We start from the raw sequence: 24,989 nt of genomic DNA, 5'->3' as shown, positions 1-24,989 counted from the left end.
CATTAATCGATCTCCAGCAAGCTTCAAAAACAAACAATATATCTGAACCGATGGATTTTGCATAAGAGCCCGTGGGCATGAAATTCAAAGCTGTCTCCACCCGTCCCCACCTCCCTGTGGCACTTTTATCTTTGATGCAAATCATGCATGTTGTTCCCAACCAGAGGCGGAGCCAGACATTTGAAACACCCGGGGCTTAGCCCAAATAGTATGCATGTGGGATTTTTTTTTTTTTTTTGGGGGGGGGGTGTAGAAATGACTGAAAGATTAATAGGCTCTGTTCAAAAAAGAATGACTTCATATAGGGAAAAATATATATCACATGTGCAGGACACCTTAAACTAGTTTTTTAATTAAGCAGCAAGGCAGAACAAGGTCAGGGCTGTATCAAGACACGAGGACTAAACCCCAATTCAACCAGACCCAGAACTGATCCAGAATTAAAACAGGACTACAACAGTTCAAAATCAGGACTACTGAGGACTTAACCAAGACAGAACCAGAATCAGAACTAGATGATAGCACTAAAAATCATCATAGACCTGCACTACACTTATTTTTTAATTCTACCAAAGTCCACTATTTAGATTGAGAAAAGTTTATATAATTATTTAGCCTTGTTGTGCAAACAAGCCTGCAGAACTTAATGAATACAGAATTTGAAAAATAACAAACCTAAAAAGAAACACTAGGTACGAGATACATGAGTACCTATGATACGGTGATACTTTTGGTAAACAACCATTTGACTAACATGTGTGTCTCACCTGCTCTTGTTCATCTCTGTTCTGTCCTCGTTCTCCTCTCTCCTCTTCTCTCTCTCCCTCTTTGTGCTGACAATCATCAAATATACAGTTGAAACCAGATATTTACTCTTCAGATAAAAACACTTTTTTAATTGTAACATCAAATCAGACTAAATGTTTATTTTTTTAGATTGATAAATATAAAAACATATTTGTTAACTTTAAGAGTAAAGAGAGAAACTATCTGTATTTCTTAATTGCAAATGGCACCAAATTGTATTCAAACTGAGCCACACTTATGGAGCTCCACAGTTCTTTTCCTGGTGTTTTGGTTGACATCTCTTGATTTTCCCATGTCACAGAAACAGGCTCTGTGTTTTGCCTTATATGCATCCACAGCTGTGCCACCTGTTTACTCACATGGACTCTACTAACCTATCAGAAGCTTCTTCAGCTCAGAATGGAATCGTCTGGAGTTTTCTTATTAATTAACAATAAATTTAGTGTATATGTACCCCTAAATTTGATGAAAGTGATAAAAATAGCTCTGTCTCTCTTTATTCTGAAATTTAACTAATTCAAAATATATTTCAATATTTATCTAAAACAAAAGTTTACTCTAAATTGATGTTGTACAGTAAAAATGTTTTATGTTTTCTCCCTAAAGTGTATGTAAATATCTGGTTACAAATGTGAATATCCTGCTGTGTACTGAAATCCCTCTTGATTTGCATAGAAATATACTGAACAACATACAAAGCATAATATATAAAATAACATTTACCTGAGTTTTTTCTTTGAAAGAACCCTCGAATGTCCATTCTTATGTTTCAGTACATAACTGAAACCGATTTAGTCGGGGAGGGTAAGAACTGAAAATATGAAATAAACACACGTAAGCTAAGACTCTCTAAAAAAAATAGCATTTGTTCGGCTTTTCATTTTGCCATTTGTTGATTCACTTGAAGAGCGAGTAACGTAATATTGGTCAAGTGATCAGTTTGATATCAATATTTCGTGATGCACCGTCATATTTACATTATTTGTACGGTACGAATGATTTGCTTTGGTACCTGGTCAAACTTAAGCTCTCCTTAGTATGGCTGGCTCCGTCTCTCCAACAGCGCACTCACGGGCAGCAGCTGCCCCGCCCCCTCGCTCAGTCGCTTAGTGCCTGAGCTTGGATCATACCAATATCAGGGGGGGATTCACGCACAGTCGTAAATTCCCACAGTGTGCACTATGTGCTTCGAATATTGTGTGTACTTTTTGTTTTATACAGTTGTCAGCCAGGCATCTAACTATGAAAAAATTACACTCCAAAATACCCCGGGCTTCTGACAAAACAACCCGGGCTTAAGCCCCGTAAGCCACCCCCCCGCTCCGCCCCTGTTCCCAACCACGAGCGTGTGACCAGACTTCAGACGTGCCTCTGCAGCCGTGAGCAGCACGTTCTCTGCACCTCGGGGCAGATGAAGATGAGGCTGTGGCGTACAGAGGAAGAAAGAGTGGATGTGTGTCATTGCCATTCATTTTCCAGGCTGGTGAAGGCTATATTGACGCAAGGGATTAAAATGCCTCTTTAAAATGTCAGTTTCTCCAGGGCGGAGAAGATAAACATTCAGATGTTGGCTGAATTAAAGTCTTTGCTCGGGACCCCCTGTCTAAACACAGAAAACAAGCTGCCTGCCTTCTACCATGCACCTTGCTCTTGGGTAGTTTACAGGCCTGCTGTGGAAAAGCCAGCGATGTGACTCTGCACTCCTAACAGTCACGACAGCAGCTGAAAATGAAATAAGGTTTTCACATAAAAACACTCTTTCCTCACACGGAGGTGCTGAGAAGAAACTCCACACATGTGCAGTCGAGTTGAATAATTGACGTTGGAGTTGGGTAATTGACATTAATCCTGCTCTGCTTAGTTTTCCATGCTGATAAGCGTGGATGACTCTGCAAAGGTGAACATATTCAGCTGTTCGCTGGAACGCTGCTGACTCACTCCACTGTGTTCATATCTTAAATGTCTCTTTCCTGAGGATTTGCATTTGGTTCAGTGTGTGGCAGGAAGCTTCCCGTGTTTATGAGAGAAGGGCAAAGAAGTTCACATCGGTGCTATCTGAACGCCTCCCCAGGGTCGTTTTCTATGACTGCTGAAGGCTTATGGCTGGGGTAACCCTGCCTGCTGCTGGTGCTGTTGTCATAGTGCCCGGCGGATGTGGGCAATGAACAGGGAGGCACAGAGGAGGAGTGTAAATGGACACCAAGATCTGTGAAGAAAGCCCTAAACTGGTTGAAGGAAAAGGCACTGAGAGCTGAAATTAATCCAAAGTAAAGATCTTTGCTTTTTCTTTGTAAGAGGCTTCATTTGATCAGCATTTAATATCCGGCTGCTTCTTTTTGCTCAGATATACAGTAAGTGAAGAAAGCTTCCTCATGTGGAGCACAGTGAGGGTGAAGCAGCCGTCATGCTACAAGAAGCAGAGCGGAGAGTTTTTCTGTTTGAGGTGGGGTGGCTTCTACAATAATGTGCTGATATCACAAAGCCTGATGCTGAGCATGGAGGAGATGATTAAGGAGCAAACTTTACCACCTGAAATACTGTGTGAGAACAAGGTGATCAAGCAGCTCTCGCGGCCTTAGATCGAAGCGTGTGCTATAATCTACACTAGACACAGAAACATGTCAACAGACTTTTAATTTTGTTTGTTTCTTTCACCATTACTCTGAAAACATTTCTCCCAAACATCCTACGACCACCTCTTTCCAGGTGTTTTTGATTGTCCCTGCCCCCCAAACATCTGATAGGTCTAAATAGGATCGTTAAGGAAAAGGAGGCGTGTGCTTCAGCAAAGGTAGGGCCTGTCAGGCCACTCGGAAGACATGCGAGCTGCTCAAAGGTCATTTTGAGCTATAGATGTATCAGGTGAGAAGGCTCATTAGACACCAGTGTCAGGCACGTTTTTATAACGTTAGAAAGTGCTGATTACTGTGATTGTGAGGTAGAACTATGTTGTTCAGAAGTATTCCACAAGGTACCAGAGCTTACACCTGTCAGAGTCTGCTGCAACACAACGACAGATAATCCACACGATGTCAGAATAATCAGAAAAATGAGATTTCCAGGTGGAAATATTCACATGAACACTTCATGCACGCACGCACACACACACACACGCACGCACGCACACGCACGCACGCACACACACACACGCACGCACGCACACGCACACACACACACGCACACGCACGCACGCACACACACGCACGCACGCACACACACACACGCACGCACACGCACGCACACACACACACACACACACACACACGCTTATATATGGAGTATAAAAGTGACAAAATGCAGCAGACAGAAGTAAATGTTGCACCATCAAACTTATGGTGGAAATTCAAATATCAAATACTTTCATTATTTCTATACTTTTTAACACTTTTTTGTTTCTTACTTACTAATTTAGCACTGGGTAACGATCACTGCTGAGAATGACCCAGATAAATGATAAAAGTTACTTATTAGTAAGAAATGGAAACATTAAATTCTGTCATGTATGATACGACACTGTGGGTCTACACACGGCTAAAGTTCAAATAATGAGGACAGTGTACTAGTACACCCAGACATTTATTGTAAAAAGGTGAAATAAAAGCTACAGTTTCATATGTATTCTATAGTCATTACTTCATATATTCAGTGTTACAGGACTCGAAATGTTTCCCAACCTTGTGTTTCTGTAGTTTGTTTGAAAACGTGCTCATTTCCAAGTGGCCTTGACAGAGAATGTATAATTCATGGGCTACAATATGTTTACTGATCCTGGTTTTCTGTTTATTCTGAACACCGCTATTTAGATGAAACATTAAATGTAATTAAAGGCAATAACAGGATAAGTCAACGGGAAACGATGCTCAAACACACGAGGACATTTTTAGCCGTCAAGGTTTCCAGCTCACGTAACTCATGTACATGCACCGTTATCAACCTTCTCTCCTTACTGTACCCTGATCCTCTGTGCACGTCCCTCGCTCTGCATGTCCCGTGATCCGCCCACAGACAGGGCCTCCTTTTCTACACGTCGGGAGGTCGCAGCAACCTTTAGGCTCACGTGGTGTTGTGTGTTTGCTGCTCCTCAGAGAAGACTTTGCCAGATTACAACTCTTAAAGTCGCTGTCCTCCAGGGAGGATGTTGCCGTTCTGCAGCTGAAGCACAAACACTTCATTGCCATAGAAACCCCACCTCCCCGTTTCCTCCACCCGCACTCCCACCCACTGTCATGTACACACACACAGACTGCTCGAAAAGGCACAAGTGCACTGTTATATTAAGCAGCTCCAGGTAGCTTTACAGTCTACATCCTTCACACACTGCGGTCAGTGTTGAACGCTGGGCCAGAGCTGACAGATAATTGGCTCTGCTTTTTAGTTTTAGGCGACCTGGTTGGGCTGAAGTTACCTTTGGTGACCTTTAGACACAGACAACTGAATCAGACGTATGGATGCAGGAGGACGATGTTGTGCTGACATGTAGTCTGTGTGTATCTTGATACATTGCGCTCCTCTGTGTCATTGCTATGCAATCAGTGAGCCTCACTACTGTGCTGAGGGACGTGTTCTCACACTACATGCACACACAGTCAGATGTTACATGCATAGAAATAACAAATATTTTTGCATATTAATGTAATGAATGTAATGTCAGGCATATTCTGAAGTCTCCTAAGAGAATATTAACCATTTCCTGTTTGAGAAGGCATCAGATAGCTCGCTGTCATTGCATGAATAACACTCGATCAGGCTGATATACCAGTTTAAATGTTCTACTGCCTGAAAAGTCAGATGTACCTGTTGTATTCATGCACACAGTGGGATTGTTGCAATAAAAATGTCAGTTAAATATATCATACAGGAGACTCACACAGTGATAATTGAGAAGTGAAATGAAGTTTATTGGATTTACAGAAAGTGTGCGATAATTGTTTAAACACAATCAGGCAGGTGCATCAACAATGACTATTAGCAAGGTTGCCCAAACGTTTGCATCCCACTGTAGTTACTGATAATTAGACTCTAGCAGGCAGTTATCACTTTCCAGGTGTCCACTCCCTTACCTTTAAAAGTTAACACAATCCAACCCTGTGATTACATTTGAAACACAAACATTTGAGTTCTGGTAGGTTTAACGGGGGTCTCGTTGGCCTGACTCACCTTTGGAGCCTGACCGTTAGAGGAAGCACAGTCGTTGCTTCCGTGTTGCCACATTTTGTCGAATCCTAAATTGCTGCTTACGTCAGATTCACACACAGACAACAGGCTGCGGTAGCTTCCTCATTTTCTTAAATTTGCAAAGTCAGATTCTTTAGTCAGATTTACAGCAACCTTTGACTTTTAAGGAACTGATTTGACACACAAACAACATGCATTAATAGAATAAAGTGTAAACAGAATTTAGTTTGCCTGTTGAGTCTCTTTTTGCTTGTCAGCCGGTGACAGAAGGTCAGCCACCTGAGCGTCCTTGAGCTCCATGTTTCTCTGGGCTTTGATGGTTTCCACTCAAGGTTACACTTGAGTCTGATGCTCCAGGGCAGGAAGACAGAAATGTTACATACACCCACAACAACATACGGCTCGAATACATGGATCAGGCTGTGATCGGACATGTGAGCGCTCCATCTGCTTTCTTCTTGGATGGCTGTGACAGCGATGCAGAACAAATGTAGCCTGTTTCCCTACAGATGCACAGTTTAGAAAATGATATTAGAAAATTCAACAATATTAAAAATGACCTACAAAAAGACGTCAATATTGGCAATACTTAAACAGTCCAAAACAAAGAGAAAGAGCAGGGTCTCCTCTGTGGTTCACCTTATTCTTCTGCTCCATCTGTTTCATTCTGAGGGTGTAAACACAGCAACTCTGCTGCTGGAGGCAGGAGTGAGTCAGAGCCTCGAGATCGCACTTTGCTGCTGTGAAATCACTCGTCTCTCACTCACACTCTCTTTGTCTCTCGTTCACACACACACACACACACACACACACACACACACACACACACACACACGCACACTCATGTACTTGTAAACTCCTGGAGCTTGTAAACACTCTCCTCTCCAACTTGCTCCTTCCTCCTTGCTGCTCCTCGTCTCAGCTGACAACCAGCACTCCCTCCATCTCCCTCCACCCTTCTCCTCTCTCCACAGATGCCCAACGTGCAGCCACGCCTAACTGCCTTCTGGCATTATGTGGGCACGTATTCAGCGAAGCAACATGGTACCTGCTGGGGGTGCTGAGGGTGTGTAGCCATTCTCTCCAGCTTGTGCGTCTCCTTGTTGAAATGAGGTTGAAACAATTATTTGTCTATCTTCCTTTTGGGTTTTATAATGAGCAGCTTCACTCAGATTATGCCGCCCACGCTCGCACGTTGTTTTGGTGGTGGCAGCTACCTGACACCACAGTCACGTTTTTAGAATAGTAAGGTATGGTACATTTAAACTTACTCTGCTGCTGTTAAGGATGGAGAGGAGTTTGTTACACTCACTGCTTCAGCTGCTTCCTGGAATTCGATCCATCTCAGCTCAAAAACACATTTGTAACAAATTCAAAGTTAGCAAAGATTCACCTTTATCGCCTCGTTCTTCTGCAACAAACTCAACACACTCGGTTTTATTATAATGCAGCAATGAAACAGTTGTATTAACACTCCTGTTTAAACATTAAACCTAAAATATGGCTTTATGAGATTTGTTGATATGCTCGGGATCATTATCCTGGTGTTTGGGCCAAGTCATGACTGTCACACAGACGGCCTTACTTTGGTATGAAGAACAGTTCATGTTCAGCCCAATCACTGCAGGGTGCCCCCCCTTGGAACTGTACTTCATGGCCAATCAGCCCCACTTTGGACTAATGTGTCCAAAGGACGTTGTTCCAAAAGTGATCAAGGCCAACAGGTTTGGGATGTTGCTCTTGGGTAGTTTTTTTCACAGTGTCTCTGAGCAACACTCGGTCTGACCTTGAGATACGTTTGCTAAGACGTCCACTTTTGGGAAGATTGGAAACTATTTTGAATATTTTCCACTTGAATAGCCGTTCATACTGTGGAATGATGGACTTTAAATTGTTTGGAAATGGGCTTATAACCCTTCCCAGATTGATGAGTAGCAGCAGCTGCTTCTCTAAGATCAGTGCTGATGTTTCCCTGCTTGGCATTAAGTCACCTGAATGCACCACAGCAGCAGCCTTTTAGAGGAGCTCACACTCACGATGATCAGTGAATCAAATGCATTTGCTTAGCAACATCTCGCTTTCAGCTGTTAATTTCTCTTTTCCTGAAGTGAGAAAAGGTGAACTTAGTTTTTCACACCATATTTCTGCCTTTCGGCCTCATTTTTGGTAACTCATTTTGTTGTTCCCCGAGGTTGTGTTTGATTTTGAGGCCTGCTAAGGACCAGATTTTGCAGTTGTGCGTGAGGTCAAATGCTGCAGTGTTATGCGTTTGTGTTTTTCTGCTTTAATGGCTTGAGTTGTGTTGTAGTTTCATCATAATCAGCTTACCAGTCAATAAAGCTGTAAGCATGCTGGGCCCCCTGTGAAGAAATGAACTTATGAAAAGCTGAAACATACACACACACACACACACACACACACACACACACACACACACACACACGCACGCACGCACTCATTCTCGTGCCACGAGGGTCTGGGAGGATTCCACCTCCTTCCACATCATCGGCTTTTAATTGGTAGAGCCTTTCATTAAAAACGAAAAAGTAGTGCCCCGAAGACTAATGCATCAAACGATGCTTCCCTACTGTGCTTTTTTCCTAATGCCGAGATGAAAACAGGAGACAAGCCTGAGTGCATCAACAGCAGCCAGTCAGGTAATCAGGAGGTTTATCCCTCACCTTGATGTGAGACAGAAGCAAAGATGAATAAAGAAGAAACGATCCCACTCAGGAGTTTTTCACCGTGGACACACTTCATTGTGGGCTGATAGTTTAGACACGTAAAGACTGAATGGATGCCATTCTGTCATCGTTCAGTTACAACTGCATCAGAAGTCTGTGACACAGGCTGAACTGAAAACTAAATCGACATTTCAAAGTAGATCTGAGCTGCGATTCCCTCTGTTAGCTTTAAAAAGCAGGAAACAACTGGAATTAAAGCTTCCTTATCCTTACTGTAGAGTATTTGTTATGAAAATCTATTTGAGATAATGACAGTTGTACCTCATCATTGCTAATTCAAAATGGGCTATTACTGTAAAATGCACCACAATTTTGCAAACTCTGCAGTTTAGCCTGCATGTACTGCCTTGTTACCTCTGAAATTATGATTTTGTTTGTTATTTGTCCGTTCAAACACCTCCAAACAGAAAAAAGTGCAAAAGCACACAAAACACAATAAAAATAGGAAAACAAAATGTATCCAAAGTATGTTTGAGGAGACAATAACATGTCGAGCTAACAGTAAATGGACACTACTAACATGTATCTTTAAAATGATAAAAAACACACATTACCACATTGCCCATATTTTGCCCCTCACAGTGATCAACGCTGATGAATCGGCCGCTTGTTTAAAAACAGCATAAACAAAGTTCCCGACTGCAGGATTCAGTCATATCTGCCTTGAACTAGTTTGCTGGAATAATGTATTTTGACTTTACTGTGCCACCCATGTTTGCCTTTGGAGGGAATAATGCAACTTTGTAGCTTTGGTCAGCATGCTAGAAAGCATCATGTGAGATATGGAGTTATGCATTTCAGTCGATTGCAGGTTTGGTCACAGAGCACAGCTGCTTCTTATAATGCTGCAAAAATCTCAGCAGGTGTGAGTCTGCAGATCTCAAGCCTTTGATATGAAATGCAGAGGAGCCTTAGAAAGGAGGTCAGGGAATATTGATTTACAAGAACTGCTCATTTATAGAAACAAGAAGCACTACAGACACATTTCTTATTCAGGAGGAATTCATCCTCAGATGTTGTTATCAACACATGTTTCAGATTTTTCTGGAGAACAGCTCTGAGGGAGTGCACCTCCTATCTTTCTAAATCCAAAAATATCACTGCATAGCCCAGCCGCCTGTCCGTGTTCTTGGTAGATCCCAGTGCTTTGCTCTCCTTCTCAGCCTGTGCCTCACTCTGTCACTGCTTTATCTCCCGGCAGTTGCCCTTTCTCTCTCACCCTCCCATTCATCAAGTCGCCCTCCTACGGGTTCCTCCGAAACTTCATCACACACCTCTCATCTACTCTTGCTTTGTCTTCACTCGCTCATTTGGACTTCCTCTCTCATTCACTGTGCCACCTCAAGAGTGGTGGCACAGAAAAGGCCAGCTAACCGACTTAAGGACCCCGGAGTCCCCAGTGTCCCGGGGATTAGACCTCATTTGCATAAATCTGCATAACTTCATTAAGGCACAGGGAGACGCGGTACACACTGTAGCCTGAGACACTTCAGAGCGAAACAGCCCATTAAGGATGGCAGTGATTATGGGATTATCACTCCTAACGACTGTTGGGGACTGGAACTCTGAAAAGTTCCACGCTGCATGACCGAGAATGCTCAGCAGGAGATTGGAGATTTCGGTCAGATGACCTTAGAAATGCATTCATCTCGAATGTGCACCGGACTACTTCTGCTGCTGTTAAAGTTAGATGTGAGGTGCTACAGTAAGCATTTAAACATTTAGTGGTGGATTAAAAATACAAATATGATGAATGAAAGTGAAAGCTGCGACCCGAGCATGTGCAAAACCCCTGCTGTCTCCTTTGCTTCGTCACACTGAAATGCTCATAACCTGCAGTTTTAAATGCAGCTTTGCAGTATGAGCAGTTGTGCAGCTCAGTGGTTAGCACTGTCACTAACTGAACCTGCTGATCAATGTGCAGCGATCCCATGTTCTCTGCTCCTACACAGGTAAGAAGGTGTGGGAGCTCCCACAGCTTCCCATAGTTCAACGACATGCATCATGTGATTCTAAAGTGGACACCAGAGTGGCTCAAGTGAAGAATAAAGTGAATATGTGGCTATTTAAGGAACTTCAGTTTCCTTTAGCGTTATTTTTATGCCGCTATTCTGAGGGGACGTAAAAAAAATTGCAAAAACCGAGCGAGCGGGGCTGCTATTGTGTGTGTGTGTGTGGATAATAGCAAACACTGAAATACATTTTTTGCACGCAGCGATGAATTTTGCTCACTCAAATTGAGCTTTTCTTCGCTCCAAATAAATTTCTCCTCAAAATGCAACACTTGCACCTGCATTTTCTTTTACGTGCGCTCAGAATAGCGGCACAAAAATAACGCCATAAGTTTCTGGTACTTTTTCAGCCCGAGAAGTTTAAGACTCTAATAGACTGCTCACATTAAGAATAATTACTGTTTATTTAAATAGCCATAATTACTATTAATGAGATTTGAAATGATGTGAAGTGGGTTAAAGTTTACACCATATTAAGAAGAGAAGAAACATCAGTTTCACTTACTGCATCGTCACCAAAGAGGAATCGCTGGCTGAACTGTTCACATGTGAACTGCTGGTGCTCACTAAGTGCACTGAAGCTTTATGAGGATGAACATGTCTTGTTAGTTGTTGTCTGCCTCTTTGTTTCCCTGACATACAGCGTACTGAGCTCAGGGAAACTACTGCCTATGGTCCAGAGTCAACTCATATTACTAATATCTAATATGCATGTGCAACATGTCTTTAAATAAATGAGAGGCTGTGCTTGGCATGTCTGCTCTGCTGGGTCTCCAGAGTGTGTGGTGCCGTGTCTCTCCCCACACGAGGAGCTGACACAGTGTGCTAACTGCTAGTCTTGTCAACACTTTTCTGTTCAGTAAATAAATAAAAAGTCATTCCTGGAAATGTATTATTTATGGATGCTGTTTAGAAACTGTTCCAAAAATGCAACCTTATGTGGACGGACACAAATGCTTTAGCCGTCAAAACATGACAGGATCCCCCCACATCCTCCTGTCAGCTGTCTCACACTGATGACATCAGCATTTCTCCAACCGTGTGTGCTTGTGTGCTGCTGACAGTGTCAGGCCGGCATCTGTAATGAGACAAAAATCCAAGTAAATCTTGGAATAGCTCATTGTGCTGTGCTGTGCCAGTTGAGGGATATATGTCATTATTTTTCTGGCACTGTGGGAGCTGACTGCAAGTGCAGCTGACTGACTGACCAATCAGCTGGTTACCGACTCAGGCAGAAACATGTCCCACCTGTGAGCTGACAGCCGGGGGCTGGATCGGTTTACATGCTGGAAATGTTTGACCTCCATCACTGCTCTGAATCTAATTCTCCATCTGCTGTTTTCTAACAAAGAAGTTGAAAGGTCGACTCTGGGTGGGAACGCTCCTAATATAACTCCCTTTGGTCCCTAGTGGTGAACATCTTTTAAAGCGATATTAGAAATCTTTTTTGTTTGTGGCTTTAGACTTTTAAAGATGACGCATCTGCTTTATCACTAACAGCTGCTAAGCTGCTAAGAAAATACTAGTACTGTGGTAGAAACACCCCCTTACAATTCATAGCGTATGACTCAGTGACTGTTATACCTACTCATCATTTCTCTGAAGCTCTCTATAATTCAGACCAACGGCGCCAGCAAAAACTATTCTGATGCAGAAAACAAGACAATCGTCTTTCTGTGGAAAACCGGAGCTCTGACCTCAGCAGTCGGTCACATGAGCTGCTTCTAATGTTAGAATGTCTCAGCCACACTGAAGAGCCACATTCAGGATAGTAACATTTAGGTAGTGCTCATACTGTTACATATGTTTGGGTAATGTTAGGTTGACATGTCTTTGACAGAAACGTGTCCAACATGCATCCTGCTGTACGTGGAGGCAGTGAGTCAGAGTTGTCGGTGGGGCCGTATAGTGGCACAAAACCAAATGGACCAATGGGAGCAGCTCATCTGTAACTTTCTGTCTTTGTTTAGAAACTTGAAAGAATGTTTGAGAGTCAGATTTATTTCTCAGCAGAAGCTGAACACAGAGCTGCTCAGTAGTTTCTGTCCTGTCCACGGAGCATCGGACCGCCTACTTACCCTGTCAGGGGAACTCAAAGCTGTGAGAGTCTGCGTGTGTTTTGTGGACCTGACAGCATTTCTTGGGGGGTGGGGGGACTCCACCCACCTGGGCTGTCAGATTCGGTATTCTCAAGATCTCACTTCATCTTTTGCAGATGATCTGATTCTGTTGGTGTCATCAAACAGCACCATCCAGCCTACTCTGCTGTATCTGCAACACTGGGAATAAAACACAACATCTCCAAGTCTGCTTCTGTGTCAGAAAGGGTGGAGTATCCACGGGAGTTTGTAAATGAGGTGTTTATGAGTGACGGAGGGAGTGTGGAATTGACAGATTAATTGGTACGGGGTCAGGAGTGTTGCAGATACCCTATCAGTCTGTCATAGTTAACACTGAGTGTGAAAGGGAAGCTGTCGAGTTACCTGCTGATCTGCGTCCCTACAAGAGCTGTTGGTAGTGACCACATAAGACTGTGAATGCCAGCTTCTTCAGATGATGTCTGGGTTACAGGGTTAGCCTGCCCCCAGGATAGAGAGCTCAGTCACTTAGGAAGGGCTCAGAGTAGAGCTGCTACTCGTCTACATCAAACTAAAGACTTGTGTTGGGCAGCTGACTTGAATGCCTCCTCACGTCTCTGTGGTGTGGATTCTCAGACATATCAGACTGAGAGGAGACACCGGGGCAGATTCAGGATGTGCTGTAGAGATTATATCTCTCATTTGGTTTGGGAATACTGTTGTTTCCCAACAGAAGAGCAGGAAGAGCTGGAAGAGCAGGAAGAGCAGGAAGAGCTGGAAGAGCAGGAAGAGCTGGAAGAGCAGGAAGAGCAGGAAGAGCAGGAAGAGCTGGAAGAGCTGGAAGAGCTGGAAGAGCAGGAAGAGCAGGAAGAGCAGGAAGAGCAGGAAGAGCTGGAAGAGCAGGAAGAGCAGGAAGAGCTGGAAGAGCAGGAAGAGCAGGAAGAGCTGGAAGAGCAGGAAGAGCTGGAAGAGCTGGAAGAGCTGGAAGAGCAGGAAGAGCTGGAAGAGCAGGAAGAGCAGGAAGAGCAGGAAGAGCTGGAAGAGCTGGAAGAGCTGGAAGAGCAGGAAGAGCAGGAAGAGCTGGAAGAGCAGGAAGAGCAGGAAGAGCAGGAAGAGCTGGAAGAGCTGGAAGAGCTGGAAGAGCTGGCTGTGGACAAATAGAACAAATGGATGGAGTAAAACGTTTTTGTCCATTAAGGTTTTTTGGTGGAGATTTTTAAACAGGACCTGACGTGTGCATTTCTTCCATCACTTACACCAGAAACACAGTAGAAACATTTCTTTAGTGGCTTGTCTGAACAGGAAGAATTACTACAACAAATAATACTCTGCTTAGATCTGCAAGGACAAAAACAACTGAACTGTCAGCTTAAGAAAGAGAAAAATAAGATGAGTGTGGCCTAAGAAGGATAACTAAAGATGAAAAACATGGATTACAAAGTCAAAATCTGGAGGGTTTCTGTTTTGTTTGAATGTTCATTCAATCAGTGCAAAGATTGCTTCTGAAAGGACTCGATCGTTTAGGGCGCCACTTTTGCTCGCTCGCGAGCGTAGCGCATGACGTTTTATTGCACGTACAGTCGTGTTTCAAACACTGACGCCGCCCCTGGGGTGCAGCTTCACATCCTGAGACACTAACGTGAGATTTGTTTTTCAGCTGCTCAGTTGTGTAAAACTGTAACCATGGCAACACTAACTGTAGCCAAGTGGAAGCCATGTGGTGCCATAACGCACATGTCAGATGTCTGCTTACGCTGTTTTTCCAGAACTCGCTGCGTAGTGCTTTCTGTCCCGATGGTATCGTGCATGTAGCGAGAGACGGGAAACACGACTAATCTCATGAAGTCTGCCGCGAGTCTCAGTCATGAATATGATGTAACAGTAACCTTCATAACAGACAGAGCAAAGGGTCTCAGTCTGGTATAATACAAACTTACAGCCTGTGGGATGCAAAGAGGTACTGTGGAATATGAGGGGTCCTACATTTAGTCTGAATTTATTGTGTCAGCGCTCCGTGTTTGACAATTTAGCATGTGTCATATTTCTCGTTTCCATGGCAATTGCACAGTTAGGAATGGGTAGAAGCATAAAAATCGCTGCAGCCCGTCTGAACGATTTTTGTCAGCATACATCTGCTTCGTCCTCTTTTTCTCCCCCCTTCCTTGTTTTTCTTGATCTTTTTTCTCCCCGGTTTTCCCCGTTCACATTTCTCTGTCCCCTAATCTCGCTCCCTCTTTCCTTATCTCGCTCCCTCTTTCCTAATCTCGCTCCCTCTTTCCTTATCTCACTCCCTCTTTCCTTATCTCGCTCCCTCTGTAGCTAGCAGGCAACGAGCTGGTGTGTTGACTTCTACTTCTAACACACTGTCTGCCTAGTATTCAGGGAGATTCCTAGCACATACGCACACTCACAGATACATGCTCAATCACTCACAAACAAATAGATAGCACACACACACACACACACACACACACACACACACACACGGGCAGATTCAGGGGCCCTCAAGGTCTGGTCCTGGTGAATTATTCAGTCTGTGTCAGCAGGTCTGTATGTGCAGCTGAAATCATACATATATGTGTGTGTGTTTGCGTGCATGTGTGGCATAGTGTGTGTCAGTGGGAATAGGAACTCGTGTTTTCCTCCTGAAAAACTTGCCTTTAATCAGCTTCTGCATCAGCTCTCTCCTCACTGGCTTCAAAAGCTCATTAGAGGGAAATTATGGGGAGAAAGGAAGAAGCAGTCAGAGTCAGCTGGGGAGCTTTTGATTACCTTTAATACCTCCGACGGACATTATGGAGAGTTGACTTTATATTTACTGCTATCCTGATGCCATGTTGGAATACAAATGTCACTGATTCATAAACTAATGTGATAAAGATGTATTATTTATATACATTGTGTTGTATGGACACATGCATTTACATTTTATTATAAAATGAAACAGGACACAGTCGCCAGGAAGTAGGCTGCTGCATATTGTATGCATACTGCACCGCTCAGGGTTTTGTCCATCATCAAAACTATTTATAATGAGAGCTGGCTGTGACTGAGTGCTGAAGGGACCACATTTTTTTAAACGATACGGGGTCGAGCTGAGGCACCTCGTCACTGGCTTCATTTTAAGCTACGCTCATCATTTCGAATGAGGGTTGTGGTCTCCCTTCAATCTTTGTTTGCCTGAGTGACAGTTGCCATAACAACTGTGCAACTTTCCCACGTTCACCTTTTTCCCAACACTTCTTTAAACATACGTAGAAAATCACAAAGAGTCACTTTGCATCGGTGGCCACATACAGTAAAAATCCCCTTACTGTCTGTGGATTTCATCCCTGTGATATCTCAATATAAGACAAAGGAGTGCAATCGCAAGGTAAAGAAACGCTGCTCTGTTTAATAAAGGAGCACTGTCACGACTCTTTGGGCCTATTACAGAAAATACTCTGACTGTCCAATGACTGTAAGAAAGGTTTTGTTAAATAATTCATCTTAAATTTTACAGCGAGCACATTCTTAAAAATGAGGGAAAAAAGAACTTTCTCTTGTTAATAGTGGAAAAAACAGAAACTGTCATTTAATTGTTTATCTATTACTTTGATGGGGGAGATCTTCATCAGTAGGACAAGTTGTAAACTTTATGAAAATACAGTTAAAAGATGAAAGTGTGTGCCCTCGTTCACAGATCCCAGACACCCACAGGACCGGACCAGAGTCTTTGCTGGGCCGATTCTGGCCCTCGGACCAGAATGTTTGACACCCCTGCTGTTGCTCATGAAGTGTTAAAGATAATACATATTTGTTTTTAACACTTTAAACTTCTGCTGTCTATAACGCATGGACATCACCATACGCTGTGCAGCCTGCACCACCCTCAAATACTTCTCATGCAGTACCACAGTCGCCCTCTTGGGACTATTATACGCTCCAGATCCACAAAGACACAGACGACTGCTTCTGACCTTCTCCTCCAGATCAATCCTCTCAAAGCAAACATCACATCTGTAGTGCTCCCTGCCCTCCTCCCTCTGTGCAGAACACCTTCAGCTATACTTTCTCAGTCATCTGGTAACTGGAGAAAAACATTCAAATAACTGTGACATTCTTTTAAAGTAGAATTTTAGTAAGTTGCTAGTAGTAGTGCAAACCTAACAACCATACATGTATGTGCAGTTCCACCTGTTCAGTTCTACATAATCCTGTCAGTGTCAGCAGGTAGTGTTAGACACTTATTACTGCAGGTTATTAAATAATGTTTCGTATCCGTCACTTAATATTAAACATGTTGGATTTTCGTACATTTGTGCACATTTTTCCATTTTCACACTAGTTCAGTTCTGCTTGTCACAGTCACAAATACAACCACAGACGGCATCAGGTCGCTGGGGACAGTATGAAGCACCTTTGAGAGAAGTGTGCAGTAAGCAGAATGAGAAGAAATGTTACGCTGTGTACAGCTGCCCACCATCACCCTTGTTTAATTTGTGCACGTTGCCCTCTGCTTCCAAATACTGCCATCTCCTGCACTTTCCTCTGTGAACGCCTGCAGTGTAATAATACAGCTCCTCACCTCTTCCCTGCTAGAATAATGCCGGCTTTCTTTCATGTCCAGCTGTGTCCTAAACACCGAGCAGCTTAAACCATGAGTCACCCGAGTTTTTATGCTCTACCTGCTGACTCTTCTGCTGTCCGTCTTCTTTTCTTTTCCACTAGACAATGTCTGAAGACACAGTAGCAGCCTGCGACATTCTTTCTGGTGCTTCTGTTTGAATCCCTCTCTCAGCCTGGTTTCCTTTGGTTGAGGTATTGTCATTTAGCAGATACAGTACATCTGCATCACAATTGCACCAAACGTCCTCTTCATGTGGCTGCGTGTCTTATATTTAAAGAATAATTACATTTTTCCACCCCTGCTCAAAACGCTTTACCTTAAACAGCCTGGAAAAAAATAACATCTTCTCGGTTCTTTCGGCCACAGACTGAAAACCATTTACTCAGCGGTCTGGAAAAGACGTGCAGAAAGTACACAAATACAGTACACACACTCAGCTCTGCCTTTGCATTGCTTAGTGCTTATTGCAGCCAGACAAACCCATCAAACTTTATGAGCCCCTGAGGGCAGCTGCTGCCACTAATTCATGGAGACAGGTCTCAAGTGCATCTACACAACTGATTTTCAGTGTTTCCATGAATACCTGAACAGGTCTGTCCACCGCTGGTGTCTGCTGCGAGAACAGCCTGTCGGATTCAAGATGGACAGCTTTGATTGATGATGTGTCTCTTTAGTGAAGCGATGGGGGAGAGGCTGTGATAACGGTGCGCTTAAAGCAGACGTTTCCATTCAGGAGCCCAACATTCACTGATGGTCACGTCATGCTAGGAAACAGAGGTACTCTTCACTTTTAAAATTATAAATAATACAGCGCAGCTACCTTAATGATCTCCTCAGCCTGTATATTCCTAGGAGAGCACTGAGATCATCAGGTCAATTGCTCTTAGTGCAACCTCGCTTCAGTAGCACCCAACCTCTGGAACAATCTCCCATTGGTGTGTCTGATTCAGTTCAGACTTTCAAATCTCCATTGAAAACTTCTTTGATTTGGCCTTCTCGGCTACCTAAGTGTATCTATCATGTGAATGTCCCCCCATGTTACACCTCTTTGTCTGCCTTTGGATAATGTTTTGTATTGTTTTAACTCCTGAGTTATCTTATCTTATCTTATCTTATCTTATCTTATCTTATCTTGCATGCCTGGTTAATTATTGTCTTCCACCTGCTAGTTTAATGGTTTTTAAATGTGCTATCCAGTTGTTAAGTGATGACGTGACGAATCCTACTTCCGGGTCTAAAGTAGTCTGCGTTTAATATGGCTTTTGTGTTGTTAACATGTTTAATGTTATGTATTTTCTTCTATTTGAACTCAAAAAGCTCCTAAAACAGTCAGTGATCACTGTTGACCTCCCTCGGCTTTTATTACCGCTAATCATTTATTTAAGCTCAGTTTTTAAAACCTTAGGATGTAACTACAGCCCAGCCCATGCAGCAGTATATGAATGACTAACCTCGTATTGTGGATGGATTATCTCAGTTGTTCTCCTGGCTGAAGTTTGGTCCTTTTACAGCATCCTGCCATGCGATTACATTTGTTCCTGACCACCGAGAACACTCACGTTAACTTTTATCCAGTGGAAAAAAAGTTAGCTTGTTTATATTATGCTAACATAGCTGTGTCGCTAGCGATCACGTAGCACATCATTATATACCAGCTAGCCCAACTTCAGTAACCCTACAAACGTCACTGCTGTTTAGTTTTCTGTCTTCATTTATGTTGGAAGTGATAGCAGAGCTGTACGTTTGAATTTGTTTCCAAAACCCCGCAGTCAGGACATGCTATGTTGTATTTAGATAGAAGCTAGCGAGCTAACTCCCTGCTAACTTCTAACACCGTTAAATGTCATAACTTCCGTTTTCATGGATGCCTGGATGTTAAACTCAATTGTTACACCTGGTAGAGCAGAACGCTGATCATTTTATTAAAGATGAAAGACTTTAGACAGTTTTTAAACTCTCAGTAATGCCATAGTGATCGTTTGATATATGGACCTTGTAACAGCCACTATGGTGTGGTGTCCCTTTAAGACACCCAAGTCGAGGGTTGATGGTGTCATCAGTTTGTGCCACTGCTCTGCTCTCTCTCTCTGTGATGGTGTGGACATGTGCTTGCACGCTAGTGCATGAGGAGGGACGGATTTTATGTTTTACCCCTCCAGACACCTTTGTTTGCAACGTTATGGGTTGTACGAACACTGTGCGCTATGTTTGCTAAGCTGCAGCCGTTCAACCGGGCTTATATGGTTGATGAAGAGAAGGTATATTAAAGAACACACTGTGGAATTCCCAATACCAGCATGGGTGTGTATTCTTCCGCCTAGCCTGCTAGGTGTTTTGCCGCCTCTTCTCAACCACACAACACAACCCAACGTTACAACCTGCAGCGGAGTTTAGGTCCAGACACGGCTAGTGACGTCAGACTGAACAACCGGATACAGATAAATTTGTATTGTATTGATTCTTGTACTGTGACGTGACTGACGGAGGTTTGAAAAATCTGCTGCCACTTATTTGGGTTCAACTGCCACAAAGGCTCGACCATCAGTGTAACATAAAGACGTATCATTGAGCGTTTACTCGTCTTTATTGGAGGTGTTGCAGCACAGAAACTGTTTATTTTTAACTATCTTTAAAAAAAACCCTTGTGGATGTTGTGTGAGAGCTCTGTGTCACAAAGTTCTCCGATTTAGTGGGCAAAAATATCCTTTTGTTGTTTTGTGTGTTTGACTTGCTGTTTGAATGAATTGTTGGCCCCGCCCCTCCCGGAGCCTGGTTCAGCCGGAGGTTTCTTCCTGTTCAAAGGAAGTTTTTCCTTCTCACTGTCGCCAAAGTGCTTGTTGGCTTTCTCTCTGTATTGTAGGGTCTACCTTACAATACAAAGCACATTGAGGCGACTGTTTTGTTATTTGACATATTGTAAAATTAAAATTGAATTGAATATTCCTTCAAGTGTAGTTTGTTTTCCTTTCTGGACTTTTATATGTTTGCACAGTGCAGAAAAGTAAACACAACACCCATAGACACTGAAATGTGCACTCAATCAAAAATAATCATATCCCCATAAGCAAGTTACAGCTCGACAATTGAAACAGGGACACATTTTCCAATAACAATGACTCATGAGTCTGCAAACTAATTCCACGAACTCGAGCCCGATACAGGAGGCGTGATATCGATGGGCAGAGCTGGATTGGAATGTGATGTGCAGAAATGTCGGGTGTGGCAGATGCATGTCTTGCCAGTGATGATAAAATGACTTATAAATCACTATTTGAGAGGGAATTACTATACTCCCCTCTGTGAACCTCTCCGTAGACGTAATTTACAGGGAATAATGACCGTCTACCATCTTCTCCTCCTGGGACTTTTTCATAATCAAGTTTAATGAAGAACACTTAGAAAGAAAAATTGACCCAGTGCACCGACGTGGGTTTAATTTCATTCATTCATTCATCATAGGGACAATGTATGACACATTACCTTCTCCCAAAATATTGGCGCTGAGTCGCAGATGAGCCCGGCTGTGAATACTGACTGAGACAGCTCAGAAAGTTGCTCCCTGGGCTGACAGAAAAGCCAGCTTTGGCTCTCAAACATTTCCTGACAAGGCAACAATCAGTAAGCGAGGTGAAGACGTTTGGCTGGAGCTGGTGGATGTTGCTCGTCATTAGTCTTCCCTGTCATAGATTTAGAGCCTCAAAGTTTAGTCTTTCTCAGTTTTTACTTTTGTGCTTTGTGGTTATTGCCCAGCCTCTTTTTTCACGTGGTGATTATTAAAGACGTGGCTCTGTGTCCACATTCTACACTAAAACAAAACAAACTGTCATCATTTATGTACAAAATTACATTTTGTAGCATTAAAAGCAGTTTCCTAGGAGTTGGGCCAGTTCTAGGTACAGTGTGGGCCGACGTGTGAGTCACTGACCAAAAACTAATCACAAGAGTTACGTCTGTCACTGCAGCGATACGGTGTTCTTCCCTTATCATAGCCTGAAGTCCTTGGGGAAGATTTATCATTCATGAGGAAGCTCTACAATAAAAATGACCAAAAAAAGTCAAACTGGTTTGTTTCTTTTTCAGATCCACAAATAAGAATCTGCCAGGCAGCAAAAATCTTGCTACCTTAATTTAAATGATTTATGCCACCCAAAGAAGCGAATCCTTCTCGACTCTCCTTTATCCAAAGCTCTCATAAAAAGTCCTCTGATGCACACCTCCCATCTGCAGCCTCCCCCTGAAAAATAGCTCTCTGTCCCTTAAAGGCCTTTTTCCTCATTATAACGGGCATGTCTAGCTTGAAATGCTGCCTTTCTAATGGCTTTTAAATGTGTTTGGAGATCTCTCGAGTGACTGTTATTTTTGTAGAAGATAATGGTCACAGAGAAACTCTTTAAGAAGTCTCAATCTCAGGTCTCCACTTTTTGAAATGCTGTCTGTGTGAAATCAGTAAATACCTTACAGTGAACAGTCTCATCTGGAAGTTTCAAATCCAGCTGAACACGATGTCATGTTCATTTAGTCAATTATGACCTCTGTGTTTTATTCACAATCTGTGGCTTTAGTCCGTGTGTTTCTTTCTTCTTCAGTAAATGTTATGAGCAGTGTTTCCTGATAACAAAATCTCCGTAGCTTACAACATCTGCAACTAGACATTCAGTTTGTCCACAGGATTATATCTTAAATGCTTCCACTTAAAAATAATAAATAGTTTTTATTCCAGTTACCTCAGATGAGCACACAGGCTGACTCACAGGATTATTATGATTATAATTCAACTTTTACATTACAATAAATGCTGTTCTGAACACCTTAATTATAAAACAGTTTAGTCCCGTTTAAAATAGCCTGATCACTGGCAAATATTTTGATTGAGTTTTTATTGACATGACAATCTTCCCGAGTAATATCAGTGCTGGATTTTCATCTCGGGCAGCATCAGGACCTGCTGACTGTCAGGTTTCTGGTCTTCAGGTGGAACAGTCAGGACGCTGAGTGACTGCAGAGGAACGTAGAAAATGTGACCTGCTGCTGAAAGCTAAAAATAAACAAAAGATTTTGCACATTTATTATGACAGACAATGGCATCAGCTCTTCAGCCACAAATGTTTCATCAGGACTCTCTGCAGCCTACGTAAAGGGGAAATTGTTTGCTAAAAACAGCAGTTAGTGTTCGACTTCTTGGAGCCTAAGAGAAAGTCAGCTTACTTAGGAAGATCTCTCCAGGAACAATTTAAATAGAATAAATAAAGACTTGGATTTAACTGAATTTAAAGTCAAACTGTGAAATAATCAGGGACGATGATGTGATGTGGTCACCGTGATTAATGCAGAGTTATTGCTTCAGTCAGACAACAGTTGGGATCACTTCTCTTCTACTCCCGCTCTCTCATGATCTTTCTCCAAATACCTGCATTCATTATTTCAGCTGTTTCATGCTTGTGTCCTATTTGTTTTCATTCTTTCTCCCCAAAGTCTTCCTCAGTGATCTTTTTACATCTGTTATATTCATCCTTTCTTTTCTCTTTCCTTCTTCCCACAGTGGGGCTAAGTGAAAGAAACAAGGAACATTCTCAGAAGCTTAATGCTCTTTAGTGGAAGCCATCTATCAAACTGGCAGACTGTCAGGCTAACACAGCACAAACACACTCCCACTCAGACTCTTTCATTTATGTTGTTTTCCTGTGTTAGCCAAAGACGCTCGAGATTTACCTTAAAGACACTTTTTATTCACAGCATATGAAACAGTGAGTGAGAGTCCTGAGTAAAGGAACATGTTTGAGTGTCTGTTTAAAGTGTGTTTAAAGCTCTCTTGATATCATATTTTGACACTGAGCAGAGGCCAGGGAGCAAAAGAGCTCCTTCTACAGTAAGTGGTTCACAGGAGAGACACTCTGTGGAAGAAGAGGCTGTTAGGGTTGCAGCTGCCGTGTCAAGTTTTGGACCTAATTACAAACAAACTTTAATTTCTATTGCATGTTAGTGTTATTTTAGCAGCAGAAGTGCCAGAAATCATGTGCCCCAAAAAGGACATGTGGTGCTGTTTGTTGGGTAGCAGCAGGCTGAAAGGTTTTTCTTTGTTTCAATTAATATTAGAATTGAAAATGAATAAATCTGAATCTCTTTGGAGATTCGGTTTGACAGAAGCAAGGACAGAATAGCTGCTAATATTAGCTTAATGTCTGAGTGGTTTTTGTCATTCAGGGCAGAAGCAGTCTGAAGAAAATGTGGAAATGCTGCCTCTGGTGGCTTTTGAATGTTGTTACAATGAAGATACAGATTTGGATAAAACGACCTGGGCCAGGGAAGTCTGCCGTTGGCTGAAAAACCTTGCTTAGCTAGAGCGTCAACAAGACGTGAACGGGAACGAGCCTCCACCTTAAAATATTTGAATCCTCCTGAGTGTTCATAGGGTGACCAACCGTCCTCTTTTCCTCGGGCGCGTCCATTTTCACGTTCTGTCCGGGTTTTCCTACAGAGCATGTGTGACATCATCCCTGAGCTGCTGCTTTAAGTTATCTTTTTGCACTGTTGCATATGACATTTTTTATTTCACCATTCATTAACCGCACAGAGAAGGCATCATTTAAATATGTTAAAAGTTTCTTTAAGCAAACAGCATGATTAAAGTTTTTCTGGGCCAAGTGTTTTTTGGAAATCCAAATATGGTCACCGTAGCTTTCATTTAGGATAAATGCGATTAACCTGAGCTACCTGTTTCATTCATTCATTTGATCATATGTTGAGTTGGTGTTGCTGTGTTAGTGAAAAGTAAATAACTGAGCAGAAACCTTTGTCCTTTCACCCACAGGTCGCAAGTTTATCATAGCCAACGCCAGAGTGGAGAACTGCGCCATCATTTTCTGTAACGATGGCTTCTGCCACATGTGTGGCTACTCCAGGGCTGAGATCATGCAGAAGCCATGCGCGTGCAACTTCCTGTATGGACCTGACACCAAGCGACTGGCTATCGCCCAGATGGCGCAGGCCCTCCTGGGGTCGGAGGAGAGGAAGGTGGAGATCAACCTTTACCGAAAAGACGGTAGGAAAAACCAAACGATGCTGTGCTCGTCATTTCAGAGCTGTTTCTGCTCATGTGTGCACCTGTTTCTGGCCTGAGAGAGATGAAACTGCATTTAAGGGAATACAAGCAGATCATTTCTAATAGTGGCAGAAGAGTAAAGCTTGGTGTCAACTTTGTGTTGGGGACAGAAGGTGTGGTGTGCCAGAGAGGTTAGCATGCTAGCTGCTTTAATTGAGATGGCAGTAGCAGTAATACATGTTTGTTAGGTATATGTAGAAACATGTGGTATATTCATTGCTATCGTACTACACTCAACAAAAATATAAACGCAACACCTTTGTTACTGCTCCCATTCCCCATGGGATGGATGTAGAGACCTAAAATTCATTCCAGATACACAATATAACCATCCCTCCCAAACAGTGGTCACAAATCAGTCCAAATGTGTGGTAGTGGGCACATCTGCTATATTGAGATAATCCATCCCACCTCACAGGTGTGCCACATCAGGATGCTGATCTGACATCATGAGTAGTGCACAGG

At 42.8% G+C, this 24,989-nt stretch overlaps 1 protein-coding gene across 1 annotated transcript in view; it reads left to right on the top strand.

The window, feature by feature from the left end:
- The window catches only part of kcnh2b (potassium voltage-gated channel, subfamily H (eag-related), member 2b), a 245,359-nt gene that overhangs the window by 1,332 nt on the left and 219,038 nt on the right, over positions 1-24,989 (top strand). The window contains exon 2 of the mRNA XM_085286176.1: positions 24,234-24,464. Coding sequence (XP_085142302.1) covers positions 24,234-24,464 — 231 coding nt within the window. The remainder of the gene's footprint in view (positions 1-24,233; positions 24,465-24,989) is intronic.

This window comes from Mchenga conophoros, linkage group LG9, assembly GCF_057382185.1.
Source record: "Mchenga conophoros isolate Kocher_MC1m ecotype Shallow Benthic linkage group LG9, M_conophoros_male_GT1.1, whole genome shotgun sequence".
NCBI lineage: Eukaryota > Metazoa > Chordata > Actinopteri > Cichliformes > Cichlidae > Mchenga > Mchenga conophoros.
This window is presented reverse-complemented; position numbering and strand designations above follow the sequence as displayed.